General features: G+C 46.9%; 1 protein-coding gene across 7 annotated transcripts in view; it reads left to right on the top strand.

Annotated features, from left to right (window-relative positions):
• fgfr3 (fibroblast growth factor receptor 3) overlaps positions 1-17,478 on the top strand; it is a 70,387-nt gene that overhangs the window by 33,261 nt on the left and 19,648 nt on the right. For all 7 annotated transcript variants that reach the window (XM_076748331.1, XM_076748332.1, XM_076748329.1 and 4 more), the window contains exons 5-7: positions 7,119-7,288; positions 16,241-16,364; positions 16,520-16,710. In XM_076748331.1, coding sequence (XP_076604446.1) covers positions 7,119-7,288; positions 16,241-16,364; positions 16,520-16,710 — 485 coding nt within the window. The remainder of the gene's footprint in view (positions 1-7,118; positions 7,289-16,240; positions 16,365-16,519; positions 16,711-17,478) is intronic.

The raw sequence follows: 17,478 nt of genomic DNA, 5'->3' as shown, positions 1-17,478 counted from the left end.
TCCAGAGACAGAGGCTCAGACTGGGGCTGCTGAGACGGCCCAAACTCCGCGTGTTCGCCTTTAATGTTTCACCGAATCTGTTGTAATTCAGCGACAGTAATTACGTGGTGAGACACACGTGTAAAAAGAGGATCGGCAGGCAAAAAATTAGAGGTTCTCACAGCTGAGATGATGTGACAGCTCAGCAAATGTCTTCGTCCGGGGTAGCGACGAGAAAAACCATCAGAACAGGACTACAGAATCTAAATATGGTCAAGTCTTTCTGTTATTTCGACAGTTCAAATTAATATAAAGGGGGGTAGACAAAATAATAGCAACGCCCGTCAGTATAACGCAGTATGGCTCATTAGCACCACAAATTACATCTCCAAAATGATTACACAGTTGAATGAACACCTGGACAAACACTGATTCCAGCCTTCATGAAGGAGCGTGTCCCCCATTCGAGTCGGGCTGTGGACCTTCTGCTGTCATCCCAGTCTCTCTCTCTCTCTCTCTCTCTCTCTCTCTCTCTCTCTCTCTCTCTCTCTCTCGCTCTCTCTCTCTCTCTCTCTCTCTCTCCCCTTATTTCCTGTCACCTTTTTCTCCTGTCAAAATAAAGCAAACACATAAAAAAAAAGATCCTTCAGCAGAGACGTCTTGTCAAAACAGCAAAAAGGGAATTTCCATTTTAGTTGTTGAGACTTTGGGGTGCTGCTGCTGCTTTTCCCGTTTTAATGTCAAGTCTTTCCTCACTGTTGGGAGTTGGGCAAGAAATCCGTGTTTTAATGAGGCAGTTGTTGCTGATGACGGCGTGCAAAGGGAGTTTTGAGGAACACAAACTGTCAAAGACAAGTGACAACTGTTCGTAAAGATGCTGCTTGGAAAAAACCTGACTGAAGGCCCAGCTACAGATCACCAATCGCCATCTAATTAATCCTATTTCTCTTATTTATGAGTTTTACTTTTGTTCCCATTGTACCACTCAAGCCCTCAATCACTTAATGAACACAGGAACGTCTGTTAATTTTCTTTGTTTTGATGCTATCACTTTCGACGTTTAATCCCTGCATTCTGCTCACTTTGGATATTGGGGGATTAAAAACGTAATCTAGCCTCATATTCATACGGTGTTGCTTTTGCCTCGCAGACATTTAGCTGATGCTCTTATCCAGAGCGATTACAGAAGAAAGCAGCAGAATTAGCTTCCTGTTGCTGTCTTTGTGCTGAAAGTCGCTGTGGATGATCTGAACACCTGCGATGTAAAACCTGAATGTGTTTGAATGCGCGGCTTCACTCGGTGCTGAAAGCCTGGAGTGTTTTCTAAACAGGCCGAAGTGGCGGCAGCGGCTTACTGCAGACATCCTGAATGCCAGTAAATAGCCTCAGACTGCCAGACCTAATCTCTGGATGTAAGTCTACCTCATGACATACGAGGCTCCGATTTCCTGGCCAAAAGGAGAGGGATTAGCCCAGAAACGTTAAACCCCTATCGCTGCTTAATGTCCGCTAAGCCACCGCTAATTAGCCGGCTGTAGCAGGAAGGAGCCATGTGACGAGCCACACAGCCAGACGGAGAGTCCCCGTCGGTGAGCGGAAGACCGTCCACATCCACATGCAGAGAGGACGATAATAGAGACGTGGAGATGGTGAAAGAGGCAGGCCGTTAATGAGGGAGAGGGGCTGGAAAACATTCGCTGATTGACGGCAGGGCAGGGAGGAATGCAGCGGGAGAGAAGAGGAAAAGATGGCACAAAAAGGCGAAGATTTGAGCAGTTGAGTCACTCTGAACTGTCGCTGTAGCTGCCAGTTGAAATGATGCTGCTGGCCACAGCTGACTGTTCTCACAGGAGAGACAAACACACAGAAAGACAGACAGACGGACAAGCTGCTGCAGTCATGATCTCATTCTCCACCAGCCTCCAGAACTCGCTCAGCTGTCTCCCGAGGCCTTCTGGGAAAAGGCGGAGAGGATAGATGCCCGCCTAGCGGCCACGGTAATTCCTGTGGAGACTACGCTGCGCAAATGACATTATCAGACAATTTGTAGGATTGACACCAGATTTGTGTCTCGTTTTTGCTGCAGAGGGAAAGACGGCAGCCGTGTATGTCACCTCGTTCCAGCTCACGCTTGACTCTGAGCGAGGTTCAGCAGGCCTTCACACACAGGAGGCACAGCGTGTTACTGACCCAACTGTGAGGCTGCAGGCAGCACATGGGTCAGTTCAAATCATGGTCGAGTGAAAACGATTACTTATAATGAGATCAGCAAACAAGGAATACACATCAAAATGTGCAGAATAAACTGGCACCATTCAATCTTTGCTGACCTTTTATTGTCCAGAGAAAGGTGAAGAAAGTCATCTTTACAATGCAGATTAAGTGTAAACTGAAGTGTTGGGACAGTGTTCTTGGATGGTTGCATTGTCTAAATGGGAAGAAACTGCAGTTAAAAACATGAAGGCTGTGAATGGACTTTTGCTTTAAGAAACTTTTTGAGATATTAAGTGTGAATGCAGCCGTGCAAAAGGCAGTATGATCCCTTATGAGAGATGCAGTCCTAATAGAAGCGATTTCACCCGCTTTGACCTGAAATATTTCCTCCTTGCGACCTCCCAGAATATGCTTAAAAATGGCAAATCCAACCAGTAACATGTAAAAAGCTTCAAGATCACGTGGACCTGACAGAAGAGCAAATAAAAGGCCAGAGATAGAACCGTCGTCCGCCCTCACACGATGATTATGAGTTATTAAAGTGGGCATTTTTTGCAGTGTGGAAAGCACTGTACACACTCGGGCCTGTGTGAAGTGAAACGTCAGTGTGTGTGTGTGTGTGTGTGTGTGTGTGTGTGCGTGTGTGTCGGGGGGAGGAATGTTAACAGAGCCTAATCTGTGCTGTGCTCCTGAGCTATGCAGCCTCCTTGTTTACCCTGGCAGGAGAGCAGAGAGCCGGACGCCGGGCCACGCTACGCTGCTCCGCGGCCGCCATTCCTCCGACTCTGTTTGCCTTGAGTCCCCGCAGGCCCTCCGGGGCAGCGTGCCTTCAAAGAGCCCCAGTGTAATCTGTAATGAAATCTGCCTGTGTGCTTGCAGGCGTCAGCGAGGGCAAATTATACAATTACACAATTAGAACCCCCCCCTCCTCCTTTTCCCCAGATCGGTGTCTGAGCGCTGAAGGGCCTTACGCCGCGGCGATCGGCACCGCACTGTGTCCTCCTCCAGCTAATTGTTGCCCTGAAGTCGGGCTGATACAGAGCCACAGTCACGCTCCTCCGACCAGGAGCCAGGAGTCAGAGGAGAAGTGAGCTGCAGGGGTGGCGTGTGGGGGTGTTTTCGTGTGTGTGGAACACTTGTAAGGGCAATGCTTCGTCCAAATACAAAGAAAATGTAATCACGCTCAGACAGCGCGTCCCCCTGCCAAGGCTGCACGGTCCTCCAAACCTGCTATTCTAATAACAGAAAGTATGTGTACAATGTTAATCTGCATCTGGATCTGCATCAGAATACACACAGTGGCTGACAATCAGGCCAGATTTTGCCTTCTTTGAGTAAGTGCAGGAGTTCATGAGAACATATTTTAAAAAGCAAGAAAATAAATCGTTTTCTGAGCCCAACTTTCCACCAAATCTCACTGAAATTTGTTGCAATTTTCAGACAACCGAGGTGACAGAAAATATCACCTCCTCCGCAGTATCTTGTCCAACTTTGACAGAGAAAGAAGGAAAATCTAGCAGGCATTTAAGTGGCAGCAGGTGATGCAGAGCATGCAGAAAAGCTGAGATGTATTTCCTGAATCGTGCGCTGGCCGTCAGATCATTTGAGTTTGGATAATAGCTGGAAGCTTTCGCTCGCCAACAGTTTCCGTGCATGTGCGTGAGGTATGGCCTGCTGCTGTTATCGAATGTAAACCAAACAGCACAACAGGAATACAGTCGTGTATTTTTAGGCCCCCGCAGAGATCCCCCTCCTCAGTTAACCTCTGCAGCTGACAGGTGGACGTGATACTGCTGAGCTGAGAGGAGACGTTACGGTAAACCACTTTCCACTACAGTGATAGCACATCCACGCAGGCCAGGGTTATCTCCAGACCCCGTCCCTGCGGGGTTCGAGGGGTATCTGCTCTGCCCCCCCCCCAGCCTCCCGACTAGAAAATCCCACTCCCCTCTGCTGAGGAAATACCATCCAGCCAATTAGACACGGGATGGGATTCCTGTGTGTTGCTGCGCACACCGAGCAAAGCTGCACAGTAAATCAAACGCAAGTCTGAAATCCAGCTATCGACCGCTGTTTCTGAATTGGAAAAGGCTGCAATTTGTACTTTTTCTGACGGTGCGCAGTGACTGTGAGAGCCTCCAACAGCAAGCTGAGAATCCAGAGCCAACGAAACACATTTGAATAACAACCATCTATTCTCATTTGGAATAAACACCTCGTTATTCACACCCAGCAGCTCATTTTGAGTTTGTATTCTTAAAAAATGTTCACAACAATCGGACAAAATAGAAGCGAGCAGTTTATTAGATTAATGCCAGTGCAGCTTAAACAATTTCTTGTTTTTATTTGTGGGAAAATGGGGAAAATAAGAGGCCTCGCCTGAGCTGTACTCTGAGCACAGGAAGTGATGGTGTTTCTGCTGTGGAATAAGTAGAAGAAGAACAGGGTGGTTCTCACGAGCAGCTCCGTCTCTGGGTAGAAAAGACCAAGCACCACTTTCTCCACCAAGAAGATGTCACAACACCGCCCACTCAGTTTGATTGACAGGTGATCTCGTGCAGAAACACAGCAGTTAGCGCTTAGCCGCTAAAGGCCAGCGAATAAACCAATCTCAGTGTGTTTTTGGGACAAAACCATAGAGACGAGACGAGCGCGCCGGCTCGTGCTGAATCCACGCTGGCGTCTATTTCGGGTTAAAAACGTCATCGCGGCTGAAGGATCATCAGCTGCAGGAAGGTGTTTTCAGGCCCACACGAGTTCAGGAGCAGCAGGAGGAGGAGGAGGAGGACCACACATCAGGAAGGAGACTGTTTAAAAACTCAGTGTGTTTCTTTTTCACCAAGTGTGTGTGTGGCTGATTACGGTGCCAAGAAAACAATGTGTTCAGACTCCTCGGAGGCTTTCGCCAAGTGTCGCTCCAAATACGCCGAGACAGAGGAGACGCACGGCGAGAGAAGTAATGAAATCTAACAGATATTTCCCTTTTAAGGTGGAGGCACTTTGTGTGTGGTTGCACGTGGGGAGCGTTTGTCTTAGCGAGCTGGGGAGTCTCGAACTCGAGCGGGGAGCGGCGTTCAGCTGCGTCTGCAAACACACTCAGACACACACACGCAGGGTTTACGCTCGGCTCAATGGAGTGAAGTAACGTTGTGTTTGTTTGCTTTCTAAGAAGATGCGTCTGTCTCTTTCATCACCCGATCTCTCCGCGTCTGCTTGTAATTACTCTGTGAAGCCGCAGCCAGAGTTTGATGGCAGGAGCCAAAGAGATGTGTGTCAGAAATATATCAGAAGACATGATGATAAACAGACACGCACACTCACACCAGGCGGATTAGAGCCAATCACAAACACGTGGTCGTTTTAGCGGCGACGCCTCCCTGATTGACGTCTCACCTGGGTCGTCCTGATGAGATAGAAACCCGCCCGCGTGCAGCTCGAGGGTGAGAGTCTGATATCGCCTCACACACACACACACACACACACACAAGCGCAGACATTGAGATGGTAATTAGCTCCTCTCTCTCCTCCTGCTTTTAGAAAGTAAAAGAGACATCTGATGACCGGTCAGCCACCTCCCCAGCTTTTGTCCTGGGAAACACACACACACACACACACACACACACACACACAGACCTATAAAGGGTGAGCGAGCCGTGCCTCAGCGCTCTCACCCCTCCACACCCACACAGCGGGAACAATAGGCCTCTCTGACTCGCTACACTCTTTGTCCACCGGCTTCTCAATACAACTCAATAAATCGCCCTGACAGCTTTCCAAACTCCCGGGTTCGGACGATTCAAATGAACTCTTGCATTGTTACCGAGGCAGGAAGATGATGAGCATTGTTTGGTCCTCGTGACGCTTCACGCACCCATTTTGTGTCCTTTCAGCGTCCGTCAAACTGTTTTACACCGTTTACGCATCTTGAACTTAACTGTATCTCTGCGGACAGAAGGGCTGGGCTGGACGCTGGAGGGATGTGGGCGCAGGTGCTGTGTGTGAGGAAGACCTCCAGTGAAACCACAGCCTCACATCTGCTCTGGCAAAGTACATAACTCATGCAAGATGGTCCAATCTGGAGACAGGGCAGGAGAGCAAGTTTTCCCGTCTGTGCCGTCTTTTAACAATTACAAAAACATGTAACAATGAATTTCTGGAGGGTCTTTCCCAAAATTTCTATGATCTAAGAATACACCAGAAACCGGACACCGAGGGAGGGATCTGTTAGGATGAGAAAGCGTTACGTCTTGGTAGAGCGAGTCAGATTCATGTATCAGGTAATATCACAGGACCGTACTTGCTGAGAGGACTTGGTCTCAGCTACATAACAAACACTGTTAACACAACCTTCAAGGGAAACTTCTGTCATTGTAATGGTCACAATCAGACTTGGTTTGTGTCTCAAGTTGCAGTTTGCTAATAAAGACTTAGGACTTGACTTGGACTTGAGACTTTAGCTTATCGCCTAAGACACAGCAATGAAGTCAAAACTTGTCTTGGACTTGTCTTGGACTTGGTTCAGAGGAATGGAGACTTGACGTAAGTCGTGCTTTGACTTGCTCAACAGACTTGAGACTTTTCTCAGATTAGTTAAGACTTGACTTGGACTCATCTGAAATACCTTGAGAGTCGACTTTTGAGATTTGATGTAGGTAATCTCAATTCACTTGAGACTTCTTCTGGACTTGTCTCAGATTCGACTTGGACATCTTGAATGACTTGATACTTGAGACTTCCTTCAAATGATTTGAGTCTCTATACAGACTCGTCTTAAATGACTGGACACTCAGGACTTCTCTCCATTGACTTGACATTTGACTTTGACGCCTCGAATGACTCGATGCTTGAGTAATTTCAATTGACTTGAGACCCTTAAGTAGTTTTCCATGACTGACAGAACACCCTGTCTTGTGTTTCACCAACAGAAGCTCCATACTGGACCCGGCCTGACCGGATGGACAAGAAGCTCTTGGCCGTTCCAGCCGCCAACACTGTCAAGTTCCGCTGTGCCGCAGCCGGAAACCCAACTCCAACCATCCACTGGCTGAAGAACGGCAAAGAGTTCAAGGGAGAACAGAGGATGGGAGGCATCAAGGTGAGAGAACTTCAAACTCGTTAACACCTAAAGGTTACGGGAGCAGGGCCGTGATTTAAGGATTCAAATCCTCACACCAGCTCCCAAAGAATCTACCTGGAGGAGGTGATGCTCTGCCCTCCTTGAGCTCTCATCAAAGTGCCTTTTAGCAAGGCATCTTAATCCCCTGCTAGTCCGGTGGAGCTGCTGCGTGTCCATCAGTAGATCAGTTGCGATGCTCCCTGGTGTGAATTTCTATAACTGGAGGAGCGTGAAGGAAAGTGTTGAAAGAGCGCTCATGCTCGGTGAATCTTCTCACGGTAAATAAAGGTCAGAAAACTCGCCACAGGACCGGACGACCCCGGCAGGACTCTAAGCCGACCGAAATAAATTCAGGGGGTCGAGCTGCAGTGCTGAAAACAGAGTGGCGCACAGATACATGCGTGCTCGCGTGATAGCTCGGCGTTGACAGTAATGCAGTGCAGCAAACAGCTGTTGTGCTCAGTTTTGTCATCGGATTCACTCTAAACACTGAGCTCTCATGTGGAATGGCACTGCTTAAAGTAACAGGGCTTGGTTTACTTTTGTGTGCCTTTAATGGCCCTGAGCCGTAGGATTAAAAGACAAACTCGGTGTGGTAAGAACATCGGAATTCAAACAGTCCAAACGTGTGTTTTGGTTCAAAATAAACTCAACTTAATGACATATGAATTCTCAAATATTGCCCAGAGATGTGAATTCTTCCAGGATCATTCTGTTGTGTCTCCCTCCCTCTTAGTACTCACGCTGCCTTGTTACAGTTCGGTTTTAGCAAAACATCCATCCCATTCACATTTAGCAAAATTTCCTGTTTGATGCCTTTGTTTCTTACTTTGTGGCTTTGTAAAGTGACTGAAGTTATTTCTAATTTGGAGCACCCAGAGAAAATGAACAAAATACAATATAAGCCAATAAATCCAGGTTCATATACAATACAGGTGTTATCACTGCAGTGTTCACTTTAAAGGGAGCCCATGTCACTTTTGCTAAACAGCAGCCTCTGCAACTTAAACTGGCAATTACAGCATAATGCTAAATGCTGAAGCTAAGTGTAACATTAGCACAAGAAGAGAGGAGTCATAAAGTCAGTAGTGACTCATTAATGTCAGTTATGGAGCACAATTTACCTAAAGTTTGCTAACGTTAGCGACCATGAGCTAGTGGTCATACCAGACCAGATGTTATTATCATATACTGAGTGCACTGAGGTGTTGCATTGCTCCTGATTTAGACTGAATGAACTATATCTTCTTCCTGATGTTGCATCACCTCACATTAATTCAATGCCGTGTTGCTTGAATATAGCAGAAACATCAGCATCTGTGAAAAAGACGGTTGCATCTTTATACTCGAGCGGCGTAAACACGTGTCAGTTTGGTACTGAAGCAATGAGAGACGCCTTCTCCCTGGTGCAGGTTTGGCATTTAAAGAGTTAAATGTAATGAGATCCTGCAGCTATTAACAGTTTACAAAGATCTCCAACATCTGCTCCCAGCAGACCAACAGCAGTTGTCTCCCTCCCTCTGTCCCCACTGTGTCTCACACATACACACACACACACACACACACACACACACACACACACACACACACACACACACACACACACACCTGTCACCAGCCCTCAGGACACTGGAGTGGCTCCCCGACAGCAACTTTTAGCGTGTTTAGCACGACTGAAGATTTGCTGATAGTAAAGTTTGGGTTTTTTTGCAGCAGCGAACTAATCCCAAACTGAGCGGTCAGAGCACTTTGATTTTTCTTCCATCTGTTCACCAAACCTCTGACTTCTCCTCCAATCCCTCAGTGTCCTCCTTCTGTAGAAAACGACTCACCAACGGCGAGTTAAGGGGCACAACAGAGACGTTTTTCTGGTGTTGGAGGCTGTATTAATGTCTGCCTCATCAGTGTAATGCCCGACCTGTGCGGTGCTTACCGCTGGCTTTTTGTCCCTGAGCAGCAGAAGCCATATTTCGTTCTCCCCTGCTTCAACACACGCTCCTATGGGATGTTGAATGTATAATTAGAGAGAGATACAGCATGTGTAGCTGGCTGTCCATGGTAAGCCTTTGCAGCGTACGTGAGGTCCGCTTGGCCTTGTACTGTTTTGTGTCAGCGTGAGCCGTCACACTTTAAGTTTTCAACAAGCCACCAAGACGAACTCCTGTTCATTCTCCGCTCCGAGCAGCTCAGCCGACACCAAGCACTGCTGTGAGTGTAGTTCCCGCCGTGACCACACATGCACAGACGGCGCTGTAGAAGTGTTTGGGATAAAAGCGTCCGATGGCAGGATGTTTTATACGTGTAGTGTTTGTTAGCCCTGTGGAGGTGTTGTGATGGTGAACCTTGTGTTTTGATGTTTCCTCGTGCTTCCCTTCTTTCAGAATCAGACGCTTTCTCCAACTTTAATGTCCTTTATTTTGTTTTTCAATCACAAACGAGACACATTTCTTTATCTTATCATGCCGGTCTGACCCTTTGGGTTCACTTTCAGTTAAGTCAGCTTTGTACAACTTGCAGACTTTATATCTTTAAAGTACCTGCAGAGGCTGATTTCTCTGTGATCAAACTCGCTCTGGTTCTAATGGTGTTCTTAAGAGGCGTGATCAAGACATTTCTCGTGTTTCTCTAACCACCCTCCATCCCTGCAGGCTCTGACCTCTGTGGATCCCCGTCAGCCAAATTGCGTATAATTTCTGTCCTTATTATGATTCAGTACATGATTTAACTGATGCCGTCTCTTATCTGGAACAAGCCGCTCTACAGCTAGTTTAAATTCCTTGATCATATTGACCAGTGACCAAGGAATCATCATATAAAAGAGAAATGGCAGAAAATTCAGGTACGGGGAGGTGTTTGATAGAACTGCAGTGTCTTTAAGCACATTTACAGCCATTTAATCTAATGGAGATGTAGTGTTAAAGGTGGCAGTCATTGAGACGTGTGCGGGAGCTGTTTTAAATCCAGTTAGCCGATCACCATGTGGCCACTGTTGGCCTCGAGGGAGGTGAGCACAGAGGTCGTCCTCTATAGAATCAGGCTGCCGGGTGACGGACAAGCCAGTGACACGGCCCAGCTTCAGAGGGGTCAGGGGTAACAGCTTCATCCTGGAGTCAAAACCTCCAGGAACCCCACCGCCGCCGCCACCCTGCACGCTGCAAAAAATCACTCAAAACTGTCCACAATGGCTGGTTTTGCCCTGAAAGACGTTTGCACTGAAGATCAAGTCACATTATGTGCAATTAAGTTGAGTGATGTGCCTAATGCCATTATACCGCCACCTAATTTTTAACACAGTTATCCTTCAGATCGACACTTTTCCTTCTGCCATACGGTCATTGTTTGCATTTCCCAGAGACCACCTGTCTGTCAAACACCATCTGAGCACTCTTCATTCTTCATCTTTATTCCTTCTATAGATTCTTTTGCCTCTTTTGTCTATTTTGTCATTTTTCAGAAAAATCATTACACTGTGGAAACTCAAAACACAGACTGTATTTAAGTCGTGAGTAGAGACTGACTCGTCACTAAATGGACTGCTGCGTGTCTGTTGTCCGGACAGACATTTTTTGCAGTGCATTCAGTTTGACCGTGTCACAGCCTTCATCACCCCACCTCACATCTGCCTGTGATGAGGTCATCCTGCAGGGCGAGGGGTAGATGGGTGTCGGGCGGGCGGGCACGGCGGGTCCTGACAGCCTGACAATGGCCTTCTAAAGACTCTATTCCTCCGGCAGGGTCCTCAAGGTGAAGCTGTCTTCCTCTCGCATCCATATTGAAACGACACCGTCATTTTTGATTTGACAGCCGTGGTTAATTTCAGCTGAATGAATCGCGCCCGTGTCTGATTTTTAAGGTTTGGACGGGCGGTGGGATGAATTTGTCGCACGCCTCTCGAGTCGGCGGCTGTAACTGACGGGGCTGCTAACTGATCCGTGTTGATCGGCACAATGCATTCCTCTCCACTCAGCGCTGCCTACCAGCAAGTTTGTCATTTACGCTGAGTGTCTTCAGATCTGCACTCGTGTGAGAGGAAGTTACTGACTGAGGGGACCATTAGGGTCCATTACCCGCCTACAAAAATACCTCCTGTCTTCACGCTGGAGTGGTTGAAAGTGGCCTTTCTGAGGATGCTCCGTGTTCTCCTTTGTTCCTTAAAGACATAGTTTTAACAGCCATCTCATCTTCTCGACAGGCCTGAAATTCCATCTGTTTTTGTAAAATATGAAGACGCGTATAGAGTCTCATCAGGTTCACTTCATGCGAGCAGCTGTTTTAAAAGTGAACATGAGATTAAATGGCACTGGATGAGATGGACTTGGACACTGTCGCCAGTTATTTATCTTGCAAGTCTCTCAATGGACACGAAAGTTGCTTCAGTGTCCTAAATCAAGGATAAATGTGCTTCATCGAGCCTGTTTTATGAAGTCAGTCTAGTGTTAATGTCAGCCAGGGCAGAAAAGATGAATGAAACAAAGAAATAGACTCACAGAAATGATTATTTATTCTCATAAAAGATAGAAAACATTGATTTTATTGTATATCAGATATTAGCCTGACAACAGCTACAGAAAACTTGATTTTCTTTGCAGATGTTGTTAAGATATTAACATTTTAAGCACTTTTTGTGGCATTAAAATGTCCTAGAAGCTGTTACGGTCTCACTGCGTTTCAGAGCCACTGAACAGCACGTTATCAGTCTGGTTTTCAGAGGACAGTTGTCTCATGATGGTCTGGATAATTTTCACATGGAAGGAAAGTTTGCTCTGCTTTAGTATCTGCAAAATAAAACATCTATCAGCCACTTCAGTAGGAAAATGTTAATGCTGGTGGTGCAATTATTCAGACAAATGCAGTCATTATCCCGTCCTGCAGGCCTTTGTAGTTATACACGAACGTCTTCTCTGTATACTGTCTCCCATGAGCACACTGGAGGTTCTTTGACGTTCACTTCTGTCTTGCAGCCACTTCGTGGGTCCATTGAAATGCAGCGGAGAGAACGAAACGGCACGTTTGTTGAAACTAAATGAAACGGTAAATAGGATGTGCGGCTCATTTGTAACGTGGAAAATAAAGTTCAGGCAGGGCGACATGCCAGAGCATTGTGCGCCTTCCCAGACAACTGTGGCGCTCCGCTCTGGAGGGGCAGGGCCTAAAGGTCAAAGTTCACCTCTCTATTGAGCCATCAGATGGAGGTGGGGAGAGATGGGCGTGTCGCCGGCCTATTGAGCAGGCCTGAGTCTTGGACAGCCAAAGCCAACGCTGTTGTGTGCTGCCACATATGGTGGAGGGGATTTTATTGTGTTCATGCTAAACCGCGGCGGCACAAGCGAGACAAAAGTTGACAATGTAATTATTGTGTTTCGCTCCGTCCAGGTCGCTCGGCGCTTAACTGATTTTTCAATCCCTGTTTTGACAGCTTTCCAAGGCGCTGCTCTTAAACTGGCTCCACTGTTACTTTTTAAGACTTTAAGCACTTTAAATCCTTGTTTTTCCAATCCAGATTTTAACGCAGCCTGGATTGTGGGTCTCTGTAGGCTGCGGAGGAATTTCGACACTTTGCAAGGTTATTTTTGGGCTCTTTTTAATTTTAGACCTGACACGGTCATCCACGTTTCTCCCCAAACACACACAGCTATCAAAGACAGATTATCCTGTTTATTTATGCTCCTTTCAGCTCTCACACTTCCAGTTTTACCCTTTCCTTCTCTTTGTTGATGCAGCAGCATGAAGCGCCAAACTCAGGCAACAGACCCACAAACTTCCCCAGCTTTAATAGCGAGCCCTTAGGACTGCTTTTATCTGTTTCCGCTTTCTCTGTGGGTCAAATTAGACGGTAGCGCAGATCCGGGCCACTGGTCCGCTCTGACACACTCATAAATTCTGGTAACTGGCCCCGCTGGTTCTGACAGGGCCATTATGTGAGGTGAAGACGGAGGGTTTGGACTATAAAGGGAGCAGAGCTTCCTGTGTTTTCTCAGACAACTGCTACACTGCAAAAAATGTCTGTATCTTTATGAGCTGGCGGTCGAGCTGTGAATTCTTGTTTTGACTGAAATAAGCGAAGGAATCTGCCAGCAGGGTGAGGTAACTCCTCTGTTTTCCATGGCAGGCTCTGCAAGGAAGGCAAAAATATCTTAAATAAGGCAGAAAACTTTATTTGTCTTTAGATAGTTCATGCATAAAAGGCTGAATTCGATTCAAATCCTAACCAACTCCTCTTCTCTTTCTCCTCCATGTAAAAACTCTGTGTGTCGGTTTAAGTGGCACTTTTTGCAGTGTAAAAGCTCCCTGTCCATTCCCATGGCTTGTGCCCTTCTGTAGGTCCACAGCCAAAGCCCTAAAACCTTTAAAGCCTCGTATGACTCTAACGTAAGCTCCTTAATAATTTAATTCTGTTTGGAATCTGGCGTGATTGGAATGGATGGGATTATCACGTTTGGGGACTAATGCTGCAGGTTCAACAGGGGTTAGCCAGTGTAACATGGTAATAAAAGCAAGTGGCATGGATGAAGAAAATAATTAAATGTGCCAAGGGAAAGACAGAGGGGAATTAACGCTGGAACGTCACTCAAAGTTAATAATTACCACAAGTTATTAACTTTGAGCCTTTCAATGTGAGTGCGCGTTGCACTTGAATTGCCTTTCTGTAAGAGTTATGCACACGTTAAGCTGCTACAGTCGTGGTGGCAAGTCCAGATTTAAACCGCTGATGTTAAAACATGGTGTAACAGTAGCAGAGTTAGAGTCAAAGTGTGTTTAATTGCTCATTAATTCTGCTTTTGTGTTATGTCCTATTTCAAAAGTTGCATAGTCTCGCTGTAAAATAGATAAAAAGTAAGCAAGTATTCAACCCAAAGTTACTGGAAAAATTACTTATTTTGAAGTTTTGTTTTTGTCCGTAAAAACTACAGAATAGTGAAATAATCCAACACACAGATTTAAAATAAAATGAAAATCTGACGGGTTATAAATGTCCAGTTTGGGGTTTTTCATGCTGTCAGATTAGGTCAAAGGATTATGTGCCACTCTACAGATTGTGTCAAACATTTGTGTTTTATTGAGCTGAAACTAAGCTGCGATTTATGTCTCAGAGTGGCAACAGGCTCGATTTTTTCCTTGACAGCAGCCATTATGGTCTGAAGCTGAGTGTAAAATCTGAACAGTAGTCGCTGTCAGATAAACGGAGCAGGGTCAAAAGTACAAGTGAGGTCTGCATTTGAACTGAAAGTACTCCAAAGTACTGCAACGAGCCGCCACTTAGAAGGTACTTCAAGGCTGTAGGTTATAATGAAATGAAGACTTGTCATGAAATGAAGACCATAACGCTGATCCCAGCCTCGTTCTCTTTCTGTTGGTGGTCTTTGCCTCTTCTGAGCTCGTGTTTTACCACCTTTTAGCTCGCCTCCTCGTGCGTCGCCGTGTTTTTCCCTCCCCCCTCCTCTCTGGGCTCGGCGACCGCAGCAGAAGGCGTCACTCATCTGCTCATGAGAGCAGCCATTGACTTCAGTTTGACTCCTCGGCTCTGAGAGGGGGGTAGACGGGGTGGAGCCGGCCGCGATGAAGAAGCGTTTGCCAGCGCTGAGCGGGCTGCCTGGTCTACGTTACCACGCAACTGCAGAAAGCACACACAGGCATAATATTTACACTGTTCCATTATTTTCCGCATGCGCCTCCAAGAGAGGGAGTGAAGGAGTGTGTGCTGTAAGACAGAGGGAGAAGAGTGTGTATCTACAAATATATACGTCCTGTGATTGGCTGGCCGCTCACCTAAACGCGTGGGGTTAATCGTTTGTGAAAACACTCTCCGGGTCGCCACATTTTCCGACCCAGGTGATGTGAAGCGTTCCACCCTGAAAAGCCTCTTTGTCGACGACGCTCGCTGCCGTCTGCAGGAGTTCTGACCTCTCTCGGAGGTGTGTTCGCGCCACGCTTGTCGCACAGCGGCGCATGTTTCCACTTAAGCCGCGGAGGTCGTCCCTCTTGGCCCGTGGAGACTCTGCCAATCGATGCGTAGCAGGTTCTCTGTTCTCGCCTCGCCGTGCCGGGCCGCTCGCTCCGCCTCCGAGCAGCTTCTGAATCTGTCGAGTTAGTATCTGTCGGCTGCTGCCATCCACACGCACCTGGTTTGAGTTACTACGCAGAATTTACCCTTCGACTCTCCGGGGATGGATTGCCTTTGACTGGCACAGTGGAACCAATTTCAGAGGTGCAAAAAAAAAAAGAAAGAATCTGCCTGAAGTGAAGGCAGGGGCAGAGATATGCTTTCTGAAGAAATTCTTTTAAGAAACATAAGTGAGCTCTCCTATGAAAATAAATCTGAACTGTATATCATTGTTCCACTGAGCTGCAGTGATTGCTGCTCGAACGTTCGGGGCTTCGTGGCGCTCTGTTTTCAATACTCTTGCCATCATTGTTTACCCGTTTAGTCACCAGTCATCAATCATCTGGAGGATTATTAAGTTTGTCCCATCATATTTCTACTTGTCGTCTTGTTCAGGGTAAAAATACTTCTTATAAAATATGATCCAAAGGCGGCAGCAGACACCTCATCTGACCGCTGTGGGCGCTCAGACCTGTTTCCCGTCAACGTCTGCACCACGTCAAGAGATCTTTTTCTGCTCTGCATCAGTTCATGAAAGGAGGTTAAAGTTGGATTGCCGTTTTAAATGTTTGTTCAAAGGGGTTTGCGCCTCAGTGAACACACAGCACACTCCTGTTTACCGTCCTGGCCCGTCTGTGATGTTTAAAACCAAAGGGTATCCAAGGAGGGAGTGAGGGAAGAGATCTGAGGAGGGTTTTCTCCGGACAAAGTTGCATTCAGTTTGTGATTTGGTGTTTTTTTTGTCACTTTTTTGAGACTTCCTTCCTGAAAATAAGTAAACGTGCTGTCATGACGTATCCTTCTCCCTTTCGCCTGTTTCCTCCCTCCAGTTGAGACACCAGCAGTGGAGTCTGGTGATGGAGAGCGCCGTGCCGTCGGACCGTGGAAACTACACCTGTGTGGTGCAGAACAAGTACGGCGCCATCACCCACACCTACCAGCTGGATGTGCTCGGTAAACAACGATTACTTTCACTTCTGCTTCTGTAAACAACGAATGCATTAACAAAACCCCCGAGAGCTTCGGAGACTACCTCGCATCTGCATTTCCTGCAGCACATCGTTCCCGTGCGTGACTTTGCGCTAATGACTCCACGCTTTCTCCCGCAGAGCGTTCCCCACACCGGCCCATCCTCCAAGCGGGCCTGCCGGCCAATCAGACGGTGGTGCTGGGCAGCGACGTGGAGTTCCACTGTAAGGTCTACAGCGACGCCCAGCCGCACATCCAGTGGCTGAAACACATCGAGGTCAACGGCAGCCGCTACGGCCCCGACGGCATCCCCTACGTCAACATCCTGAAGGTGGGTCCGCAGCCCGCCGCTCTGATGAGTCCGAGTCTCACCTGCGGTAGATTTCCGCCTGCAATAATCTCACTCATAATTAATTCCTCCTAAATGTCTTGTTTAATGAGTTTTTACAGTAGGTGGGTCTGCAGGGCCCGCGGGCTCTTTTCACTGCAGCGTATAATTGACGAGCTCATTCCTCCATCACCGCAGCTCCACGAAAGAAAAGCTTCACCTGCACTCTCCGACACACTGCAGCACGCAGAAACGTCCGCTCATTAACCAAATCATGTCGGTGTGAATCACAGTTTAGGTTTCTGTTCTCATGTGTGACAGCTGCTCTGCAGCAGTTTGAACTTCAGGACGTGTTTGCTCTTAAATGTGGTGTTGAGCCGAGCTGGCGAAGGTGGAGTGAAGGCGGATTTTTGTTTTTCCTTCGAGGTGTTCCAATTAAGCATCCACTGTAGTTCAGTTTAGAGTTGATTGTTATAGCACAACCTCAACAATAGATGCATATATCTGTGTGATATTCACCTGAAGTAATCGTGTTGTTTGTGGTGTAGACTGATAATGGGAAGAGTTGCACTGATGATTTGGTTAAAAGGCTGCACATGATCAAAATCTCTCAAATTACCGACGTTATGAATCTTATTGTTTTAATAATTTCTATAAACTGTACAGTACAGGACAGCCCTGATGTGCACAATTTCCCCTGAACTTTGCTTATTGAATTTTCAGACAAATAATAACAAACAGCAAACATCAGGAGTTTCACTGAGCGATTAG

The sequence above is a fragment of the Chaetodon auriga genome, chromosome 14 (assembly GCF_051107435.1).
Source record: "Chaetodon auriga isolate fChaAug3 chromosome 14, fChaAug3.hap1, whole genome shotgun sequence".
In the NCBI taxonomy this organism is placed as follows: domain Eukaryota; kingdom Metazoa; phylum Chordata; class Actinopteri; order Chaetodontiformes; family Chaetodontidae; genus Chaetodon; species Chaetodon auriga.
The sequence above is the reverse complement of the archived record's forward strand: the minus strand, read 5'-3'. Positions and strand labels throughout refer to the sequence as shown.